Source organism: Triturus cristatus, chromosome 3_1, assembly GCF_964204655.1.
Source record: "Triturus cristatus chromosome 3_1, aTriCri1.1, whole genome shotgun sequence".
In the NCBI taxonomy this organism is placed as follows: Eukaryota; Metazoa; Chordata; class Amphibia; order Caudata; family Salamandridae; genus Triturus; species Triturus cristatus.
In genome coordinates, this window is record NC_140583.1 from 717,604,582 (window position 1) to 717,629,522 (window position 24,941).

A 24,941-nucleotide genomic window follows, 5' to 3' on the forward strand; every position below is an offset into this window, starting at 1 on the left:
ATACTCATACAGTCTGCTACTGATCTATAAAAAGATTCACTTGATATTTGTGATGTACTGTGGTAGAACATTTATTATTGCTGGAGATCTTAATCATGATTTTTGTATTCCTGTGCTTTTAGACAGTGTTATGAAATCTGTGGTTTTATATTGTTCCTTTTAAAAATGCTAGCTGGAGCTTTTTATATATTGATATAATCCAATTTATTGATATTTATATTTTTATGTATATGTGTATTGTGGCTGTTTTGTCTGTCTGTACATTTATCATCCACAGGGATCAAAATACAGTTCTTTGATGATGATATTTTACACATACAATATAATTTTGTTTGGCAGGCAAAGAATGTACTGCTGCAGTTTTGAAGTAAAGGTAAAAAAAATCACTGATCACACACAAACATGTGAACTCACAAACACTCAGCGTTTACAACGAACCAAAGTCCTATGCACACATATAAGAATTCTTAAAGAGAGTTCATAACGTCATATGAACAAAAAAGTCATTAAAGTCCAAATGGATCTGTTCTTTGTCTTTTATTCCATGTAACATCAAAAAGCAACCAGCCAACATGTGTTTCGTCATAATAGGAAATATCCCGCAACTTCTTCAGGATTCATATGTGTAGATTCTTATAGATCACTCTGCCGGTGATAATTCCGACCCAGCCGGTCAAATAAATAAAGACGTGGTGGCTCTGCGATCGAATTAAAATGGGGTGTATCAGATGAGGCACCTAAGTGACAGTGATCCTGCAAGAGAATTAGATTGGTGTGTTTCAAAGGAAGCACCTGAGTGGCGGTGATCCAGCGTTGACCGTGCCGCAATGCCAGAGAAGGGTTAGATAGACCGCTTCGTAAATCCCTTGATCTTCAGCGAGTACGCTGAAGTCTGCGGTGGCAACGGGTGCGTTCTCTGTTTCGGGTGTGCCATTACTTCCTAGACCACCAACACCCCACACCGAAGAAATAACTCAGCATTTACATACATAAAGGCACTGCCACCTCACATTATTTGCCTGTTTATATGGTAGCTACATCGCAGATTCAAGTTTTTCATTGTTTACACACTAGTAATTGTGTCTGTGACTCTCCCAAGGCTTTGAATATCCTTTGTGGATAGTATCTGAAGTAATTTAACTAGAAAATGGGTCCAAATATGTGCCGCCATCTATGTAAAGAGCTGACCCGGGTTAGTTATGAGTCCTCCTGGTCACATCTTATGGCCTTTGTTCCAGAAGCCAAGCTCCACTGAAATTTGGTCATCTTCCTTGTATTTACAATGCTTGATTATTGAACTATCTCAATCATGTCTCCATTCTCTCTCGTCTCTTTGTTTACACGGCCGTATGTCACAATGTCATGCTACAAAAATAACGTAGTCTGAATGTGGACTACGAAAATATTGTGAAGGTAAGTATATAAAGGCAAGTATAAATTTACTACTCATATAGCCACATATATGTACTTTGAAAACATATAATGTCATGGTACATATACAAATAATGTAAATCAATACTTGCTTATATATTATTAGCTTCATGATATTTTTGTAGTTGCTATTCTGGCTATGATATCTGTAGCACCATATTTAAAACTCGAACTTATCTGGTACCATACCCTCTTATGTACGTTACAAATTAAGTCTAACTCATGTCTTTGTGAGACGTGTGGAGCATATGTGCCCGTTCTTGGTTCCTCTTCTCTTGATTTCCTCTCATGATTGTGTTAAAAAGGAACATCACCTGCTCCGGATTCATCAAGGGCAATACTTCACGAATTTGGAATGTACTGACTACTCAAATCCAGGTTGGGTATCTGGAACATGTACCATAAGTATGGGGCAACAAACAGGGTCCAACTGGAACAGTAAATACCCCCAGGCATCAAACTAAAAGTTGTCCCTATTGGTGATTCAGATAGCTAAAAAACTGGTCCATGTTTATAAATTGGGGAAGTTTTGAACTTGTAAAGACACTCATAGATTTGAGCTTACTACGGGCAATGTTTGTTTTAATATCAAGGAAATCAACAGTGGGGCGTGGCTAGTGAGCCAAGATGGCAGACGCACCTTAGCACAGCTCCGCATCTTGCCCCTATTATCTTGCACAAACATCCGTGAACATCAATGATCTGACTGCCGTCAAGAGCGAGGTTGCTCCCGACAACCAGCATCTTGGAATGTGGTGTGAGGTGCTGTTGTAAGTGAACCACCTGCAATGGAAACAGGAAAGTGGTTGTGACCAGCGTTGTGGGGCTCAGAACCCACCAGCAACATACAAAGCACCCGAGGCCACGAGGCAGCAGAAGCAGATTGCACAGCAAAGAGGAGGTAGGACGAGGACCTGCGGCTGGCTCCAGCCACTGAGGCTTGTGTGAAGGACTGCAGCAGTAGGGCAAGGCGGTAGTAGCGCTACGCGTAGCTACGCGAAGTGCACTGGCACTACGCACGCTACGTGTAGCTACATGAACTACGTACTGTGGTAGGGAAATGCTGTTCGCACTGATTGCACAGTGCCGGATGCTTGTCCGTACTGTGCAATCATTGCAAACAGCATCTTGCACAGTGCAAGCAGTCGTTTTCTGCCGCTCGAGTAGATATGTACTCGAGCGGCAGCTTTCTCAACGCGGACTGGCAGTTTTTCATCGCGAGCGGTCGCGAGCATACGCGACCACTTGCAATGAGAAACCTGACCTCCCCGCGTTGAGAATCTTGAAGAGAGGTTTACTTTCCATGCTTGCGATCGGCAACTTGATGTTGCTGATCGCCAACGAGGAAAACATTTTTGCCGGGATGTTGATTTTGCTTGCTCCGGTCGCCAACTTGACATTGAGGACTGCGAGCAAGCAGAAAATGCCCGCTACGCTATGCGTTTTTGCACTGTACTATGTGCAATTCACGTAGTGCGTAGTAGCGCAAACTATGCACGCTCCGCGAGCGTTACGTAGTACTACGCCCAGGGTTACCTGAAACTCCGGCCTGGATGCTGAAGGAACCAGAGTAAGCCCAGAGGTCGGACAGGCCTAGGCCCGTCAGGAGCTCGAGCAGAAGATGTGCTTGAGCTGGAGTTGCCAGCACGTTGATCCGATGCGGCGTTGAGACACCTGTTCCACCGATCCAGCAGCAGCTCGGTATACTTGAGACGGGAAGGCAGCGTCTGCCATCTTTGACCGTGGTCTGTGTGGGGCCAAGCAGAGAGAGGCGGCAGCCGGCTGGCCACTGGGGAGGACGGCGTCCACATGGATCAGAGGTGAGACCGGGGGAGAGAAGTGAGCCCCGCGTGGGTGCTAGGCTGCCTAAGTGTGGAGGCACTGGGCGGGGTCCAGAGGCCGGCTCGGGCCTAGGCCCAAACGTGGTACATACCTGAGGCAGAAGTGCCTTGCACGCGCACATAGGCAGTGGCGCTGAGTGAGTCAGGGAGTGGCAGCAAGAGGCTGGGACGGACTTGCGTGCCCTTCTCTACACCAGGACGACTGATGCATGGAGGCACGGTGCGGGGCCTAACTAGAGGGATTGGATCCAGGCCTAACTGCCACAACACATACGGACCGCTGGTGTGAGGAGGACATGAGGCATTGAGCAAGAACAGAGCTTGGGCACCGCTGACAAACGAACGCAGTGGCGGCCCCGCCCGGGTGGAGCGGGGAGGCCCTAATCAAAGCGCACTACTGGAGGTGGGTCGGGCGGTGAACCACGGAGCAGCTGTTGCCCAAAGTGTATTCTTCCCGTGCCGTGGTAGCTTTATTCTTGATCACACCGGCAGAACAACAAAACACCTGACAACAACCACCACACCAGCGAGGTTGGGTGCAACAACTGGTTCTGCCAGTGGGTGAAGGGAGCTGGCCATGGGCAGACGCCTCGAGAATTGGAATAGAGGGACCTAAGGGCCATCATACAAGGTGGTGGACTGTAGCTGAGCCCAAAGGGGGGACAGCCAGCAGTCCTTCCTATAATGGCTCTGCCAGACAATCAATAATAGTGTCACTGAGATGGGGTAGTGTGGAAGCTGGGAGCCCTTGCCCCTCCCCCCCAGTGTCACAGCTTGGGGACGGAGCAGAGGGTAGCGCGGGCCTACCCCTAGGTGGGGGCCACCCGCTGCACTGAATGGTGAGCTCATGTGACTGGGTGAACTAAGCAACAGGAACAGAAAACCACTGAGCACCACCAAGGCAACACAAGTTGGGACCTGGGTGGAAATGAAGCGTGAGGCAAGTGGCTGCCCTGAAGTTAGAGACAGACCAAATGTGTCGCGGAACCCTGTAAGAAGCTTTTACATGCCCACTGCCCAAAAGCTAGTAACGTGCCGCCTACTAATGCATGCTCCACGAGCAGCAGCACGTCCCAGAATGAACGAGACATCGCATGGGGAAGACAACTCAGATCAAGAGACACCGCATCAAGTGCTAGCCACTAAACTTGACACGGTACAGAAAGCCGTCAAGATAGGAGCTGCCCTTGACCAAACGCACACATCACTAGAATCCAAAAGCGACAAAGTCATGTCAAATTTCACACTACTATGCGCGGATCACCATAAGCTGGCGGACAAAGTTCGCACCAATCAGCATGTCCTGGCAAAATTACAGCCAACAACCCACACAAATGCAACAGCGCTGCAGAATCTACTGGATCGGGTGAACACCTTGGAAGATAGGCTAGAAGATGCAGAGGGCCGATCACGTCAGAACAGTGTAAGAGTTGTGGGCCTACCGGAGGGCGAGTAGGGCCAGAACCCGGTGACCTACGTTGAAAACTGTCTGTAAGACCTGATGCCTGAGAACATGCTGAAGCCCCATTTCTTGGTGGAACGCATACACAGAGTGCCAGCTCACAAGCCGCCACCTGACGCAAACCCTAGACCATTGCTGTTTAGGTTGCTGAACTATAGGGACAGAGACACTGTCCTGAGAGAAGCATACAAACAGAATGAAATCAAGATCCAAAACGCCCAGATTATGCTATTTCCTGATTATACAGCACAGTGAAGAGATGGCAGAGTTCCTTTCAAGCTGTGAAACGTCATCTCCGTGAACTAGACATACACTACTCTCTGCTGTTCCCAGCTCGGCTACAGGTGCTGGTGAAGGGCATCACCCATTTCTTTGACTCACCGTTGGAAGAATGAGACTGGCTGGAAAGTGCTGGCCTCACGGATGGGCACACGTCATCGAGAAGCAGGATGAAGGCACGCCGAAAAAAGAGAAGTTGCCACAGGGGCAGAAGCAGGGGAGTGGGCCGCCCTGCTCTGCCGTCAGCTGTCCCCAACTTAGAGCAGATCATAACAAAAAGGAGATAAGCTCTCAATGTAGCGGCGGCGATCTGGGACCTGACACAGAACTCCGACCAAGATGTGAAGTCAATCAAGTCCCAGAAGGAAGAGGACTCCACTCCTGTATGGTCGGGGGGTCCGAACTCGCCGGCCCGACCTGCCGTTACACCGCAGACCTCGGACGATATATTAATGGGCATAAGATGATGCAAAGCTGATCAGAGACCCTGCAGAAGTCATTGAGTATAATGGGGTGGCCCTACATTAGCAGGGCCCAGTGCTTATGCATAGGGGTGATGGTTAGATCCCTATGCAGGCTAAGATATAGAATCCATGGGAAGCAGCACTGTCACACCACAACAGGCCACACAACACCACTAGACATGACGAGGCACATCTAGCACTCCACATAGGACACCATAGGGGTAACTGGGAGCTGACACCGCATCACACGCAACTCTTTGCCAGACACCAGTACATTTGCTAGTTGCCACGTTTGAACGATATAGTATGGGTAGATTCACGTTATGGGTCCGACCTCATGAAGTTGTACATGTCACAGTTAAGATCGCTGCTTTTATTTTCAGACCTAAGGAGCGACAAGCAGACACCTGATCTCTTCTTACACAACTGCACTTGAACACTGAAACATGCTTCAGAAGCACGTATCCTATGAGCAATGTGAGTAACAACAAATACTCGCCATGGCACAAGTGTATATTGTCACTTGGAATGTGAGAGGTAAACACATATCGACATGCGGCTATTCTATATACTCACATAGCACTTTTACAAGGAACCCATTTAATGTGGACTAAGGCAGACCACCTCCACTGGCGAGGGCAAGTGTTTAGTACTAACTACTACTCTCAGGCCAGGGGGGTGCTGGTATGGGCAAATGCGGGGACCCCATATATAGTGGGAGAGGTGGAGCCAGATGAGGGGGTTGCTATGTGATCACAAAGGGTAGATTGACTGGCTGCAGCATCCTGGTGGGTTCGGTATACGCCCCTAACTCTGAATAAGCCTCATTCCTAAGCAAACTGACTCATGTTCTGGCCCGATGGAGCGGGATCCTCTGGTTGATAGGAGGTGACTTCAACTCTGTACTTAACATTGCTCTGGACAGATCATTCCCACCCATAACACGCACCACAGATTTGTCAAACGTTCAGACATTGACTGCCTGAGTCGCCCACTGGTCCCTGATAGATATATGGCACACACGTAATCCTGATGCGCACATATACTCCTTCTACTACTCTGTGCATGGAATACATTTCAGATTGGACCGTAAAGAGGGTCTCCTTCATTACTTCCCCTGATTGGACAGGTAGAATACAATGGGCGTATACATTCCGATCACAACCCTCAGTACATGCAGCTCTAGTGAGACGCAGGTCCACCACCCATACCCGCTTGGCATCTCAAACCGGCAGCGCTAGAAGACTCAGCATTCCGTGCATCTCTGGAGGCAGCGACAGCAGAGCATTTTGAGGCTAAGAGGGTTCAACAGAGAGCACACTACTAGAATGGGATGCTTTCAAAGTCACCATCAGGGGGGCAAAGCCTTGGGCTCACATGGAACATCCACTAACAACAGAGCAAAGCTGTTAGTGGGATTGAACATGAGCTCTTGCGTTATGAGGCGGGGCAGTGACATGCCTGGGAGACATACAGTGACTAGACGAAGTGTGCAGCGAACATGTCGAGCTACTGGAGGGACTTAGATGTCTGAATTTTACAGCACACTTTGAGCGCACGCATGCAACATTGGATAGAGCTGGTCAGTTGCTGGCATGGTTATTATGTCAGGAACAGCCTCACCAACCCATACAGGCTCTGCGTACAAGCACAGGCACATGATATACACACAGCACGAAATCCTGAGATGACAAAACATTATGTGGCTCTATACGAGTCCACTGTTCAGCATGACCAGGCACACTTGGATGCCTTCCTAAACTCGGTATGGCTGCCCGTGATTACGTCTGAGCAGTGCAAAGCACTAACAGCACCAATTTCCCGAGGCAAGATCAGTGAGGCTATTGTGACGCTAGCGACGGGCAAAACCCCCGGACCTGACATGCTGCCTGCTGAATATTACAAGGACTATGCTGCGACTTTGGCTCTGCGGCTGCACACCTTACATACTGCGGCCTTGGCAGTCAGTCCTCCCTCCATCACTTTGCAAAGCCTGCTTGGTCTCGCCGCTAAAGCCTGACAGAGATCCCACTGACCAAAGTTCATACTGGTCTTTAGCTCTATTGAACATTGACGATAAGATTCTGGCGACAGTCCTGGAGACCGATTACCAACCCTTATTCCAACCCTGATCCATGCTGATCAAAAGAGGTTTGTGCCTGCCCGCACTTTTCCTTAAACCTGAGGTGAATTTTTAGAGTAGCCGCATACTCGACCGGTCGATGATCCTACTCAGGATGTTTTATATTGGATCTCGAAAAAGGCATTCGACTCCCTGGTATGGGAACATTTGTTTGCTGCATTACGGCGCTATGGGCTTGGAGGGACTTTCAATCGCATGTTTAAGCTGCTATACAGAGAGCTAACAGTACGAGTACGGACAGGTCCTTACATCTCTGCTCTGATAAAGGTGGGGCGGGGAACCCGGCAGGGATGCCCATTAGTCCTGTTGCTATTTCCATTAGCTATTGAACCATTAGAGGATGCTTTTTGGGCAAAAGGTTCGGTCTGGGGCATTCCACTACGGGACGGCGTACATGCAATCTCATTATACATGGACAATCTTCTAATATATATCAAAGGAGTCAGGGCAGTCCCACCCTTGCTGGTGCACACCTTAGGAGACTTCGCTGCCCTGTAGTGGCTGAGAGTGAATGCAGCAAAATCATGCCTCAACCCTTTTGATGGTACCTGCCCAGACCCGATGTATGAGCTCAATAGAGTTTGCATAGAATGGCGAATTCACGCCTTCCGCTACTACGAATAAGGATTTATCGCCAACATGCAGACCTCATGGAGGGCAACCTGGGTAGAGCACTGACATCCATCCATAGGAACAGATGTCTTTCTGGGGTACGCTCCCACTATTGGTCATGGGTCGGGTAGCACTAATTACAATTTTATCACGACTCCTATACTACTTTACCAATTTTTCCCTATAAATTTCACCGCCCTTCTTTCGCCCCCTGAAGAGCACCATCAGGGACTTTCTCTGGGGGAACACTCGCTGCCGGGTAGCCATTAAAAAACTATACCTGCTAGGGGCGGCCTGGTACTGCCTAACATGGAACAATAGTATTTTGCTGCACAATTGCAATGGTTAGGCTGGTGGCTGGGGACCTCCACCTACCTGACACAGCCACCACCTCCTTGCCCTGGTCCCACAAAGCCCTGGTCAGGTTGCTCCATCCCTGTGCAAAGGAGGGACGGCCAACACCTCTGCTGCTTAACATGGCATACCGATGTTATTGCATGTGCTTATACATCAGCTGAAGTGTGAAACAGAATGCACCTGCTTTACCATTACAGGGCACACCCAGGGGTTGTGTGGTCACTACGGCAATCAAATTATGCCAATGGTGGGGGGAGGTGATCCATAATATGGGAGACTTGTATAGGGAGGCTGTGTTAACACCATATGGCACACTGATTGCTAAAAATTATTTGAACCCGGGACAATTTCTGTTACATCGCTTGCTACTAGCACCCCTTACTAATCAATGGGGTGATATGACAAATGAACCTCTGACACACCTAACAATCCAATATCTGAACATCATGGGGCAAGGCAGGCATCTCAAAAGGTGGTTTACTGCCTCCCTCAGACATCACAGGGTGATCTCCAGTTTAATTGACTTGGGAATGGTGGTGGCGAAGCGGCTGATCACAAAGAGGTGGAAATCCTCTGAACTCCCTTAGATGCTGTCCATGCGGCACTCCTTGCAAATATGGGCCAAAGCATAAAGTGTCGCACTACACCAGGAAAACACACTAGGTCTCCACAGGATTCCAATCATGGCAAACTGGGACATGACCATGAGTGATTTTCAGAGCGAGCACAACACCACTGCAGTCACACTAAACCCCAAAAATGCTGCCGAGGGTGAAACAAAGAAGGTGCGCTGCTGCAAGTGGCCATGTTGAGATAACACTCACTGTAGACTTCTTAGCACTCACTCACATGATCCAGAAAGTAAGAAACGTGAAGCCCTATTGAGGAAGGGATCAGGGATTGCTCCAGTTAAAATAAACCACCACCTGCTTACTTTTTCTTTGCCCCATTCATTATTGCCTGCCTCCCAAGTTAATAGACTAACTCATAGCCACCAAGCCACGGATGCCTAGCTGGGACACTATTTGAGACCAGATCTCCGTACACAGTACCAGAGGCTATGCGGGAGGCATGCAGAGCTCTTATATGCACCAGTAACTAACATGTCCATACTATTACTATATTCAGATCAATAATATACAGTATGTAACATGAAATGTGATGGTCTGCTTTGTTAATGAAAAACATTCAATAAAACAGATTTAAACAAATAAAATCAAGGAAATCAATTGTTAAAACTAGTCCAGCACACCATAAAACAAGCCCCCACACTGACCTTTACGACCAGCCCATGGCACACTGCCTAATTGCCCTATATGCCAGTCCGACTCTGACTCCTGGTATAACATAAGCATACACCATTGGAAATACTAGTAACACAGTCCATTACAACTGTCACAACAGAAGCTAAGCATGGTTTTCCTGATTGAAAAAATACTAACATTTACACCATGTCTGGATAAGCACCTCTTTTTTAGATGCACATACGTTTTACAAATACTCACCCATGATTTATGTATTGCATAAGAATATATAATGCTGAGTAATATAACTTATTCCGCCTACATTTCACTGTAGCCAGTTTGATTACTTCTACGAGACATTTGTAGGAACAAATTGTAATTTTGTTATTCACTATGTTCTACTATTCAGGTTGACATCTATCACTCTCTCAATGAGTGCAATATGGACAAACACACAGATAAACACAGACACAGTGACACATACAAACACATTAACACCTTCATTACCTCACTCACCTACATACACCCTTATATAGTAATACAGGAAGACTCAAAAGAAATGTCAGGAAAACCAGAGTTGGTCATTTTTTGACGACATGTTGTTTGGCAAACTCATTAAAGCTAGAAGGGTAGCTTTGCTGGCAACTTGATTTGAAAGCTGACAAAGTTGACTCAGTTGTTCATCTTTCAAATATTATAAAATGAGCACCAATTAGTTGGGTGTTTAACACTGATTTCAATAAGGGGAGTCAAACTGTGCCAAACATAGCCATGAACAGCAAGATATGGCTGTACAGGGTAAGATGAAATCCATACCTGGAGACGAAGGATACTTTACAAAGTTCAATATTGATGCAGACAGGAGCTTTGAATAGTTCAGAAGATTATTTTAAGAAAGCTGTTCAATTATAATGCATTCATGAAGGATGGGGCATGTATACTTTTTGGGGACACCTAGAAATTGGAGGAGTATCAAAACACGGAGAGCTGGAGAATCCATGACACTAAAATGCGTTACATGGCACAGTATGTTGGTGGTGGAGAATACCGTTTTTCATTATGGCCCATGACGGTTCCGGGAGATGGGATGAGTAGTATATGGACAGTTAGCTTGTCTAATGCTTTGACAATTGTTGAAGGGATATTGGGAGCCTTTTGCAGGACAAGTACTGGAGTCTAGGTCCTAATTTAGAGGAGGCTTGCTGCTCCTCCTCTTAATCTGGTACTTCTGGATTTCCAGCCACCGGGGCTTGCTTTGTGTAGTGGAAATGCAGATGATATGGAAATTTGTCCTGCTTACTTTTTCTTTGCCCCATTCATTATTGCCTGCCTCCCAAGTTAATAGACTAACTCATAGCCACCAAGCCACGGATGCCTAGCTGGGACACTATTTGAGACCAGATCTCCGTACACAGTACCAGAGGCTATGCGGGAGGCATGCAGAGCTCTTATATGCACCAGTAACTAACATGTCCATACTATTACTATATTCAGATCAATAATATACAGTATGTAACATGAAATGTGATGGTCTGCTTTGTTAATGAAAAACATTCAATAAAACAGATTTAAACAAATAAAATCAAGGAAATCAATTGTTAAAACTAGTCCAGCACACCATAAAACAAGCCCCCACACTGACCTTTACGACCAGCCCACGGCACACTGCCTAATTGCCCTATATGCCAGTCCGACTCTGACTCCTGGTATAACATAAGCATACACCATTGGAAATACTAGTAACACAGTCCATTACAACTGTCACAACAGAAGCTAAGCATGGTTTTCCTGATTGAAAAAATACTAACATTTACACCATGTCTGGATAAGCACCTCTTTTTTAGATGCACATACGTTTTACAAATACTCACCCATGATTTATGTATTGCATAAGAATATATAATGCTGAGTAATATAACTTATTCCGCCTACATTTCACTGTAGCCAGTTTGATTACTTCTACGAGACATTTGTAGGAACAAATTGTAATTTTGTTATTCACTATGTTCTACTATTCAGGTTGACATCTATCACTCTCTTAATGAGTGCAATATGGACAAACACACAGATAAACACAGACACAGTGACACATACAAACACATTAACACCTTCATTACCTCACTCACCTACATACACCCTTATATAGTAATACAGGAAGACTCAAAAGAAATGTCAGGAAAACCAGAGTTGGTCATTTTTTGACGACATGTTGTTTGGCAAACTCATTAAAGCTAGAAGGGTAGCTTTGCTGGCAACTTGATTTGAAAGCTGACAAAGTTGACTCAGTTGTTCATCTTTCAAATATTATAAAATGAGCACCAATTAGTTGGGTGTTTAACACTGATTTCAATAAGGGGAGTCAAACTGTGCCAAACATAGCCATGAACAGCAAGATATGGCTGTACAGGGTAAGATGAAATCCATACCTGGAGACGAAGGATACTTTACAAAGTTCAATATTGATGCAGACAGGAGCTTTGAATAGTTCAGAAGATTATTTTAAGAAAGCTGTTCAATTATAATGCATTCATGAAGGATGGGGCATGTATACTTTTTGGGGACACCTAGAAATTGGAGGAGTATCAAAACACGGAGAGCTGGAGAATCCATGACACTAAAATGCGTTACATGGCACAGTATGTTGGTGGTGGAGAATACCGTTTTTCATTATGGCCCATGACGGTTCCGGGAGATGGGATGAGTAGTATATGGACAGTTAGCTTGTCTAATGCTTTGACAATTGTTGAAGGGATATTGGGAGCCTTTTGCAGGACAAGTACTGGAGTCTAGGTCCTAATTTAGAGGAGGCTTGCTGCTCCTCCTCTTAATCTGGTACTTCTGGATTTCCAGCCACCGGGGCTTGCTTTGTGTAGTGGAAATGCAGATGATATGGAAATTTGTCCTGCAAGATACAGGTATCAGAGTTTGTTGAACCTGTCATGCTTAAGGTGGTCTTCCCCCAACTTTTTGCCTGCTGACCTCCATGTTTTGCAGTATCTATTTGTCGGCCTTCGGACTCTGAGCACTTTACCACTGCTAATCAGTGCTAAAGTGCATGTGCTTCTCCCCTAAACATGTTGATATTGATGCACACCTGATTGACATACATAGGTTACCTGTAAGTCCCTTGTAAAGTGGTCCACCATGTACCTAGGGCCTGTAATACAAATGCTACTAGTGGGCCTGTAGTACTGGTTGTGCCACCCACAAAAGTAGCCCTTTAAACCGGTCTCAAGCTTGCCATTGCAGGGCCTGTGTATGAAGTTTACTGCCACTTCGACTTGGCATCTAAAACCACTTGCCAAGCTTTAACCTCCCCCCTTTTATTACACGTCACCCACAATGTAGGCTCTAAGTAACCCTAAGGACAAGGTGCTGTATAACTAAAAGACAGGACATGTGCATTTAAGTTTTACATGTCCTGGCAGTAACAAACAGCTTCATTTGTTTTTCATTGCAGTGATGCCTGCTCCTCCTATAGGCTAGCAGTGGAGATTCCTTTAAAACACCATTCAAGCTGTAATTCCTGATTGGAACGGAGTAACTACTTCATGTTTAATATCTTTGGAATGGTAGTGATAAATCATCTTTAATAGTAAAACTGGATTTAACATTATCGTTTTAGAAATGCCACTTTTAGAAAGTGAACATTTCTCTGCACTTGCAGCCTGTCTCCAATACACATCTGGGTGACAGCTACCATTTGTGCATTCCCTCTAGACAGCCACAACACAGGAAGGGCTGGAGAGGTGGATCACACTTACATCGGAATAGGTTGTGTCCTGCCGTCACACAAAGGGCTGATTTATCCCCTACTGGTGATCTGGAGCCAGGGCTGGGCTGAAAGGGATTCTTCTGCACTTTAGAGCGTTTCTTTGAAGTCACCCTCTACATCAAAGGCACTTTTGAGTATAAGTACTAGGGCTCTAGCCATACCAAATCAGTACACGACTGGACATGGGACGAACTCTGCTGGAGTAGGGGCTGCGGTGCTGAAGGAGTGCCACTCTGCTGTGACTGACTGTTCCGAGGAGCTGATTCTCTGATTTGCTGAGCTGCCCTGCTGCCTGCTAGATCTCTGCCCGGCTGAGGCCAAGGACTGAACCCAGAGTGACTCCAAGGGCTTGCTGGCTTGCCTTCTGTTTTCTGAAATCTCAGGGACACAAAAGACTTCCTGTAATCCTGCTGGAGCTGCTGGACTCTGTCTTCTGTGAGTCCTACCCTTACCTGAGATGCCCCCTCCAATCTCTGGGCCTCAGAAGTGGTTTCTGCAGCTGCTTTTATCATCCACATCTTCTGGGTCCTTTAAATCAAGCTTCTGGGCTCTTCATGATAGCGAATGGGCCCGTTTATACTGGGACTGCGCCGCTCGCTCAAAGGATCAGCTCAAGCCAGCGCAGCATCATCTCCTAGCACAGCGAGCATTACCGCCAGCAACAGCGAGGTTCCATCTGCCATCAGCTGGGTGCCTGGGTGGCTGCTGTACTCAGCTGTCACTAAGTAAGGAGCCCCAGGAGTCCCACGGAAGCGGCCCAGCTAGTGCCAGGTGTGGCTTGTGGGCTCCTGTAGTGTGCCCCGCTTATGCCCTGGATAGGGGCTTCTCCAGGCTTCCCACACGGATCTGTCCTCTCCTCCAGATGATTCCTCCAGATGTCCGTTTCGCAGACCCGCTTCACTCAAAACATCCTTCAGGTGTGGAATCACCAGCATTAGGAGCAGCAGGATCGGCATTATCATAGGGGGCGGAGTCCTTTTGATTCCTCCTTGAATACTCCCCGACGGGTACCGAGCATTTACGGAGGCAGGCGGCAGCAACATCAGCAGATAGCGGGGGTCCGTGGAGTCCAGTGAGTGGGGAATGAGTGGCGACTAGGTTTCAGGCAGCCCCTTGGGGACTGCTGTCTCTGGCCCAGTTCTCACACACTACAATTCCACTTCCCGCCTCCCACTCCTCTGTGCCCCAGACTCTGGCATACAGACTGACAAGACCCATTAAGCCTATTACGCCGATAACACTATTAATGAACCATCACCCTGGCAGACGGTCAACGTAAGGACACCATAAGGAAGTCCCCAACTGTTCGGTTTACCTCAGTGCATACAGGATCATTTAACTTTTAAAACCTATCCACTGTTACTCAGCTCGTAAGGTTACCCAGCCAGCAAGGAACGCCCATAACGCCCTCAACAAAAGTTGGCACAGTGCCTACAGCTCACAGGAGGACAAAGGGTCGCTACTGGTATGAGGTCAGGAAGGAACAGAGACCAACCACTATCCCCATTGCAGGAACCCAAATGCAAAAGAAAGACATGTGCAAGTAAACTCGACCAGGCGAACTCTTCCGAAGACCTGGTAGATGTAACCCCTCCAGGATCAGCACAGCAGGGAACCTTGACAGCAGATGCCCCCACCCGAAGGGGAGTCATACTCCACACCTTCTCAAACCAAAAATCTATTCCAAATTCTACTTCATCAAGGACGCAAGTTCCTCCATGTTCTCCTCAAGCAGTGAAATTCAAGGCCTCCAGGAGCCTATTTTTCCTACCCAATCAAATACTCAACAGGGTGCCCAAGAACCCAGTGAATTACCATCCACTGAGCAACTTGCAACTGCTCCAACACCATTGGAGAAGCAAGCGAATTCAACCAAAACTAGCAATACCGACCAACATATGATAGTGAAGAAAGAAAGTGTCAACTCTCCAATCTAAGTCACCTCTGGCCCGCCCTCTTGGCAATTAGCCAACGGTCTGGGATTACCTGTCCACTCATCCAGCCAAGTATGATAGCCAGCATTACGTACAAGTCCATCCTCCTGAATTCTCTCACCTACCTCACACAGAAAATAGAGTTGTCCAAAAAAAAAAGGGCGCTCTGAGAAGTCAGTCTAAACCACATCTTAAAACACATCGAATCCTTAAAATGATGGATTTTGTACACTCATTTTCAGTGTCCCATTAATTTGAAATTCGTTTCCCACTCATTTAAGATTACAGTCACTCCAGATCTTTAAATGTAAGTCCAGGAAACCTATTTTACACACTGTCTAACATGCATATGTTTTAAATAACTATTGTTCTACTGCCCCCCACGGTACATTTTTCATGCTATTTATCTCATGGTGTAATGTGTAATTGTGTTCTACATCTATCTTCATAAATAAGCCAGGCAATTAAAAACTCATTGTCATTTAATCTCAACTAATTTGAGGTAAAGTGCTCCGACGTCTGCTGGGTTTATTGCATCATGTGAAAAATAAAATGAAAATAAAGCGATATAAAGAATACTAAAAGAAAAAACGAAATGCACCTATGTCCTTAGAAATTCTCAACCAAGTGCCTTGGGCCAGTCCCTTTCAAATGTCATGATGTGCTACAAATATGGATTTCTACTTGTATTTTTGTTAAAACATTATTTTTGCCTTAAAACCTTGGCAAGAAGAACCAATCTGCATTAAATAAAGCACACTGAACTTTTTGACCTGGGGGTTTTCAGTTTAATGACTAGCATTAATTTTTCAGTGATTCCACTTAGTGGTGATCTGGTCACTAATGCCACTGATTATTAGGCCCTATATCTTTAACCCAAAGAATGCTAAAATCCAGTAAGGGCCTGCAAACAACCAAAATGAATATGTATGAGAAATACTTATATGTTGTGAATTTATGTGAATTGTTTTGGTGCTCTAAACAATGACTTGATTTAGGAATTTGGCTAGTGACAATATCATGCAAGATGTCATAGCAAGTACAGGGGGATAGATGAGGCTGAGTTTGTTAATGTATGAACATAACAAATTTCGTGAGCTTGACTACAAACCTTAATGTCACTATAGCCTCAGATTTATCAAAGAATATTCACACTTATTTTTATATGTGTGTGTGTACGTGTTTATCAGTGTGCATCTGTTACTTCACCACATAGTTTCACCTGAATCCAGTAAAGCCAAAGAGCACAGCTTGCAAAAATCCACCCATTCCTGTCAGGAAATTCACTGCTCCAGATCCATCAGCATTCTCTGTCCAAATCTATCAGAAGGTAAAATAAAGCACTCATCACAAGAACTTCGTGGAATTCACAACTGAATTTGACAACACTTGCATTTTTTGTCTGACAATATAAAAGATTAAGTTACAAAATCCACACTTTTACCATCACAAACATATGATCACAGCCTGGTGGAATTACTTTAAATGATGAGTAACTTTTTATCATGTCCAAAGCCTGCTGACACTGTTACCTCAGTTTATATCCAAGCAGTGAGCCTGACAAAGCAACATTTGATTTCAAATGTGGCTTAAATGGGAGAAGATCAGGGGTCTCCTAACTTTTCAGTAATAAGAACTACTTACGTTCGATGAACATCATCCCAAGCTACTAATATTAAGGATATAATAGTGACCACTCAATCTAAGATTGTCAGCAATGATCACATCAGTGCATTAGGCAGGATTGCCAGCAGTAAAGTAAACAAGCATTGGCAAAGCTAATAGGTCTCGCCTTGGCACATGACGTGGCGCGCCATAGAATAGCATGTGGAGTGGAGTGGCATAGATTCGAGTGGCAAAGAGTGGAGTGGTGTAGAGTTATGCAGAGTAGAGTAACATAGAGTAAAGTGCAATGAGGTGACATAGAGTCCCTTGGCATAGAGGGGAGTGTAGTGCAGTGAGTAGATTGGTGTACAGTAAAGTGGAGTGGTGTAGAGTGGAGTGGCATAGAGTATAGTGGACTGGAGTGGTGCAGAGTGGAATAGACTGGTGTACATTAGAGTCTCATTGAGTAGCATGGAGTGGCATGGTGTAAAGTGATGTGGAACGGCGTAGAGTGGCATGGAGTGGTGAAGAGTAGTGGCGTGGAGTGGGGTAGAGTGGCGCAGAACAGAGTGGCATGGAGTGTTGTAGAATAGTGGAGAGTGGGGTAGATTGGAGTTGCGCTGAGTTGTGTGGGGTAGAATGGAGTGGCACAGAATAGAGTGGTGTAGAGTGGCACAGAGTAGTGTGGCATAGAGTTGAGTGGCCTAGAGTGGATTTGCCTAAAGTGGAGTAGCGTAGAGTGAGTGGTGTACAGTGGAGTGGTGTACAGTGGAGTGGTGTAGAGTGGAGTGGCGTAGAGTGGAGTGGCCTACAGTAGAGTGGCATAGAGTGGAATGGAGTGGAGTGTGTACAGTAGAGTAGGGTGGCATGGAGTGGTGTGGTGTGGAGTGGAGTGGCGTAGAGTGGAAAATCCAAGAGTGGAAAGGAGTGGAAGAGAATGGCATAGCATAGAGTAAAGTGGCATAGAGTAGTAAAGTTGTGGTGTAAGTAACTTAAACAAGGAATTAAACTTAAAATCAACAGAACGGTATGAGGCATAAACAGGATGAATGGCTGAGAGGCAATGAAAATCGACATGCGGAGGCAAGAATCATGAAAGTGTAAATGTGTTGTTAGTATGTAATTTATGCATACAAGTTAGTCGCCCCGCGGAGATAACAATTACATTGGCTTCTTACAACCTGTAAAGGACAGGCAGGGGGGGGGGGAGTAGGGTGGGGGTTTAGTTGGAGAGAGAATTTTCACGGGTTCCAACTACTTCCTGTGATGACAGTATGCAATGCCTTAGTAGTCGAACTGGACATCCTACGACATTCAGCCGTGCCACAACTTGGGATTGCACTATGATTTTGCTACCTGTCTGGGGTATGTAACCGAAACCCCTTCTTTGGTTTTTTGGAAAATCAATAAAAATTGATTTTAGTATGTTATTTATGCATTATAATGGCTTAATCTAACCAATGCAAGATGTTTTTATTTTTTGTACCAGCCAAAAAATGCAGGGGTAGATGAACAATGTCCAAAAATGCATCTGAAAACAAAAAGAATGGAGTGAGAACTGGAAAAGAGGAAGTGTGCTGAAACTTGTACGTGTACAGTGACAAGCAATATAAAAATATTTTTAAAAGATGTATATAAAAAGTGCAGCATTGATAGAAATAGTATCTGAATCACAGCACAAGTGTTGGACAGACACTAATTAAGTCGAATCAATCTGTGCCTGGTCTATGCTCCAAAGAAAGAAAAGGAAGGACTGCCCATCATGCATTGGCCAATTAAGAGGCGGCAAAGAAGAGTGACAATGCAGCCAATGAATGGTTAGCAATGGGCTAGCTCCAAGACCTTTATTGTAAATGTTCCTTGCAAACGAGACTTAAAAAGCATTATCAATTTGTAATGCCTCTGCATGGGTAATACATACCAGCCATATCTGTAATATCCTGGCACAATGGTAATAATATGAGTAATAAATCTCTCCATCTCATATAATAGTTTTAAATACATTTTGAAAATTCACCCATTTTCATCTTGAAAACATCTTTTTTAATTTTGGCATACATATAATAAATTAACGAAGCAAAAGCTTAGACAGGGTTGCACACAGGAGAGCTCCTCCCAGGTAGTTGCAGAGCTGCTGGTAGCTCACGAGCTGCTCGTTGGAGATGTCTGGACAAGATGTTGGGGATCATAAGACAGAGCAGAACTGCATGATCGACCCAGAATACAGAATATGTGGAGCGAAGCAGGCATCCATGATGGAGTATTGCTATTCCAACCTGAGATCTTCATGTGAGATGCACCACAACAATGGTAAAATACAGAGAAGCGCACGTTTAAAGAGTGTGACAGGTTAAATCGCCGAATGTTCTGTTGTGATTCTGTTCACTACACTTCTTAAGACTTTACAACAACGCTTCCGAGTTGCGTTTGTTTATTTATGTTTCTAAACAATATTCTGCGAAATTGTAGAAGGAATGGCATTGCAATTTAATGCTGCCCAGTATTTAATGTTGCATGTATTTCAATTTAATTTTTAGAAAGGTGAAATTCAAGCGGTGTTCTTCAATCACTGTGAGATTCAAATAGTTTAAGAATTAGCCAGATGGGCCACTCATTTAGTGCGCAGGCAAACTTCAAGTATAAGTTAGGCGAGTGAAGAAGAAGTGTGACAGCCTCAAGGAATGAGGTTTAAGGAGTCCAAGTTTGAAACAAGTGATCTTCAGCATCCAAACTGAGCCAACTCTTACAAGCATGCACTACATTATTCTAGGCCCTACGCGGCACATAGGTGCCATGGAACAGCCATAGTCAAACTCACATGACCCGCACTGAGCAGGAAGGGGGGCAGGCGGTAGATCCTGTTTACAGCAAATCTCCAGATGTCACACACTGTTGTGAAGACTGAGCAGGCTGGGTGACTATATGGCAGCCCATGCGGGTGGTACCTGCCTGGGTAGAAGCCAGAAGAAGTGCTTCTAGGTAATACAAACGTTATGGTGGTATGTCAGTGGCTCATGGGAGTCAGAGGGTCCATGAAGCACAGTAGCATCAGCTTCTGCGCAGGCTGCTAATGTGAGTATAAGGCCAGGTAAGGCATTATCCCTGAATGGGCCAGGCATTGGTATATAAGGTGGACCACATGCTCGACCCCATTTAATTTAGTTTGGCATATGACCTGTCTGCATCACTGTGACCTTCCAGTTAGAAGCATCCTTTCACATCAGTCATTATCTGTCAGTAATCGTAAGGAGGTTTAATCACAGACCCTAGTTGAAGGAGCTCTGGGTTCATTCTGATGACAACTTGAGAAGGCATGGAGCTGCTGTTGTGTTTATTCCTTGAGGAAGAGGTTTCTTCCTCTCACCCGCCTGAAAGTTGGTTAAGTTCTTCACAGTCTGTGATGCGCAGACTGCCACTCTGAATCCCTTCAGCCCTAGAGAGATCAACGGATTCCACAGCAACTTTGTATCACATGTGGCTGCTGTTTTACATTTGTCATCGAGAGCAGTGAAGGGTCATTTTCACCCTATGTGGCCGTTGTGTATTACCGTGTAGAGCCTGCTAGTTTCAGGGGAAGCGAAGCAACTGAGGTTATCATAGGGCTGTAGATGAACCAAGAAAATTATATTTAAAGGACTGTTAGATGAACTGTAGCGTGAGCCTTACAATTTATGTGCTGTTTATGCAGCCCACAAGCAGTATTTTACGAGCTCAGAGCTGGGATCAGTCACCATTGATAAAGATTTTATTTTCAGATATTGCTGCTGTGTGGTGGCCATTGCTATTTCTGCTGTGTAATGGCTTTCATTTTCCCCGGACGAAGTGCTGAAACTTTTTAGACACTCACCCCAGTCACAGATCTGGGTTTAATCAATCATCCTTCTTCTGCTCACTAAGCCACCCTAGTTTGGAACCAGCCATGTGCAAATCAGTCTTGACCCTGTTCCTCGTGGGAACAGTTCAGCCTGAACTGCCAGGCCACATCCTCCCTGGACCAGAAACAAGCATCCTGGGACCAGTTTCAGGGTTTCACCCATTATCAGCCAGGCTAGCTTGAATCCAGTTGCAAAGTGAGCAAGGGACCCACATCTGGGCATTCCCTGTCTGCTTAGGGTGAACATAGCAAACACAATAAGATGATAGGCTGAGTCCTTTGTGTTACATTTTCACCCTCCAGTAATTATTTCATCCTTTATGTATTTTCCCATTAAAATTAACTTTTTATGTCTGGCTTGATTGTGCATCTTTGCCTCACCTTAAGAGATAAAAAAGCGGTACTACCGATATGGACACTGACTCCCTCAGATGCTGGTGTACCTGAGTGCCGAATGGTATTTGTCAAACGCTGTGTGCTCCCACAGAAAAAGTGATTACCCTTCAAGAGCTTTGGTCATTTGTTTATCCAGCTTCCTGATCCAGGCTCTTTATCTCCAAAAGTTATTGTGTTTGACCATTCGGTCACACACATGCCGCTGTGATGGATGACAGCCATAGTGATGCTATTAAATAACTTCTATATAATTAGACAATTATGTTTTTTTCTAGTTTCTATGTGTTAAAGATTATTCAATGGTAGGCCCTCCAAGGAAACCTAGTATTTTGCTTTGTCAACTGTAATGTTATTTACATTTCTGATTGTGTGACTGTATGCCTGATGGTAGCTTTGTTGGAACACTCACACTAAATACTTTAGGCCTGAGTTAGTATTGGTGACAAATCAATGTTAAGGAGTACAGGCCTGATTAGTTCAATGGTAAAGGTTATGTCCAAAGCCATAGGTTTGATCTCTTTATTATAAAACGTTATGTGAAAAGGCAGTGGGCTCGGCATATTTATTGTGAAAAGAATTTGTTAAAGTCAAAAGCTCTTTAATGGCGGATCATTATCACGCTATGTTACAGGCTGCAGACAGGTATTTTATTACATAAAACCTCACAGATATTCTGGAAAGGAATGAGATCCAACTTCAGCAGTCGACGGAAGAGGTGATACTGAGGGCCTCAGAGCAAGTCAAAACACCAGTTAAAGTATCCACATTCTCAGCCCGCACAATAGGTCCAGCGTGATTAATTCATGGAAAAGTATTTGGACAGTGGTACTGGAAAGCAGGAAAAGCTTCATTTATGGGGCTTTGCAACTACCCTGCATTAGGTATGAAGCCTGCAGAAGTAACCATTTTAGTGCTCCCTATTCCAAAACTCCACATGAGCTTCAGACGGAGAAGAAAACCTGGGATGAAATATTGTTCCTAGTCAACGTATAGAAGGAGGAGATTGCTGCTTCATTAGAAGTACTCACAGAGCTGAACGCTAACATGAATACAAACATTAATATAGCCTCATAGACTTCAGATGTGCCCACAAGAAAGTAAATAGTAAAGTCAAGAGCTTTACAAACGTAGATGACTCAGTCACTTTCCACCTTGAGAATACAATCACGCACCTCCACTGTACTCCTTGGAAATCACAAAATGCAGCACGTCCAAGATCCATCAATCCCACTCCCTGCCGTCCCAGCAAAGTAAAATCCCAACACCCTCTCCAGTTGCTTCCACAGGGCTAATGTTTTGCAGCAGGACAACACAAACAGAATGCCTATCATAGGCAGTGAGGACAAAAAGGAAACACATGCCACCCTGCAGGAGATATCTCTGACAGGAAGCAATATAGGACCAATCACTGTTTGTCAATAGAGGAAAGGAGCCAAATGCCCAAAGGCCCACTGCTAGGATTAAAGTTGTCAATGTCTCCTATTACAGATAAGTCTGTTTGGTCCCTGGTAAATAATACCCATACCCATGTGATCATGAAGGTGATTATAGCTGCACACATTAGACATATGTTTATAACCTGCCCGGAACTTTTGGTTTTTTGGACATTGATTACTAAGGAGCTGTGTAACCTGTCAGGCAGCAATATTATCATTTCTGAGAGAGAGATACTGATGGGATTTATAGAGGACCCCGGTTTAATCTCTGTTGCTTTATTTTCTATTATTATGGCTTGCTGTCGCTTATGTATTGCTAGGGTCTCGATCGAGTCAAAACCCCCAACACTTGCGGAGTTCTGGCAGCTACTGAGAGTAGTGTATGAGATGGAAATGGCTCTAGCTAAGGTCAGGGGCCCTTCTTCACGAGCCAGAATAGAACAAATTTGGCTCTGTCTAAACTGGGACTAAGTGATATTGATTTTTATTTTCATTCCCCCCCCCCAACTCCTGCCCCCTCCTTTTTTCTTACTTTCACTGTGTGTGGCTATTGTGTTCTTGTACTATGTTTTTGAAACAATGTTATGTACGTTATCTTTTCTTTTGGCAAAAAAAAACATAATTAAAAAAAGAAGGTGACTATAGCCATCTGATGCTCTGTGGAACAAAACATAATTTTGGTTAAATAATAAGTGGGCCATACTATTACTTGGACACAGGACCTGCAGTATGTAAGGAAGGATATTCTGGAAGTCAGTGGAGATCAATTTGATTGTGTGATGTTAGGTTCTAGGGCCAGCACCCTACAAGAGAACCTGAGGAGAAACCAGATCTTAAGACATGTTGCCTCCAATATGAAACTTTTGCTGTGACTGAAGGCAATGAAAGTTAAAAATACTAAAGAAGCTCCCCTTCCAACTAGGATGTATAGCTCACATTCCTGATGAAGCAAACTGAGTGCTAATGTGGTGTAGCATAATGTCCATTAATTTTCAGTTGCATTACTTAATATTTGTATTCCCTTACCCCAGTGCATTTTATGTGTATTTCCTGTTCATTTTCCAAGCTATATTTTCTTAATTTGTTTTTGATTCTCTTTTCCATCTTGTGAAAGGCACCTGTTGCTTAAAGCAATACATTAAATTCAAATTCAACGAGCTGCATTTATTTATTATAAAACACATGTTAAAGCCAATAAGCCTTTAAGGGCGGATTGCTATACTACCATGTTAATTCTGCAGACAGGTATTTTGTAACGTAAAATCTCACATATCACATTCAGCATGGGCCAGTGCATCAGTAACTCCAGACTATTGTTCTATGAGTGACTGAATTTTTCTGCTCATATGGACATCTTTCTAAAAATGAGTGTGCTTCAGTGCCAGGACTGGTGGGCCAGTTCTTCAGTTTTACATTTTTCTCTCTCATTTCTTACCTTCTCATCGTTTTATTTTAATTATTTTTAGAACATACTATGGGTCCCCAGACAGTGCTATCAGGCTGCTTGCATGCTGTTCACTTCCTCTGCAGTGTACTGCATCCTGCGAGGCCACAGACTTTAGACCAGGCCACCGTCATGGAATAGTATTGTCTATAGTTTCATAGTTTTACCATCCCAAGATAGCCAAACTTTGGTTCTCAGCGAGGCTGCCATATTGGAACTTCAAAACAACGAAATGCCAAGTACAATATTATAGCAAGATGGAAAGCCTTTGCTTTCCATGTTTAGGCGGCAGCATGTTCTCTTTTACTAACTTCTATTATCTGCAGGGTCTTTTCAGCTTTTTGTCTCGAAATATTCACCACAGGTTTAGAGGATCCATATAATCATGTCTGTTTATAAATCACTTATAGAAGTATTGTCTTTTGTAGCAGCATTTACTGTTGCTTTACCATCCATCACTTACTTACACTATGTTGTGCTTGGTAAGGGGAACTAGTGTTGTCTTCTCTATTGCTCTTTCTATGTCTTAGGAGCATCCTTCACGAACAGCTGATGCACACTCACACACTCAGTCACACTTTAGGACAGGCATCCCTACATCCAAGATCTTCTCAAGGCTCTTTGTACTTTAGTTTTTATCTCAG

The 24,941-nt window shown here is 44.6% G+C and overlaps 1 protein-coding gene across 1 annotated transcript in view; it reads right to left on the bottom strand.

Annotated features, from left to right (window-relative positions):
• The window catches only part of PGGHG (protein-glucosylgalactosylhydroxylysine glucosidase), a 201,896-nt gene that overhangs the window by 13,433 nt on the left and 163,522 nt on the right, over positions 1-24,941 (bottom strand). The window contains exon 12 of the mRNA XM_085644806.1: positions 16,765-16,862. Coding sequence (XP_085500932.1) covers positions 16,765-16,862 — 98 coding nt within the window. The remainder of the gene's footprint in view (positions 1-16,764; positions 16,863-24,941) is intronic.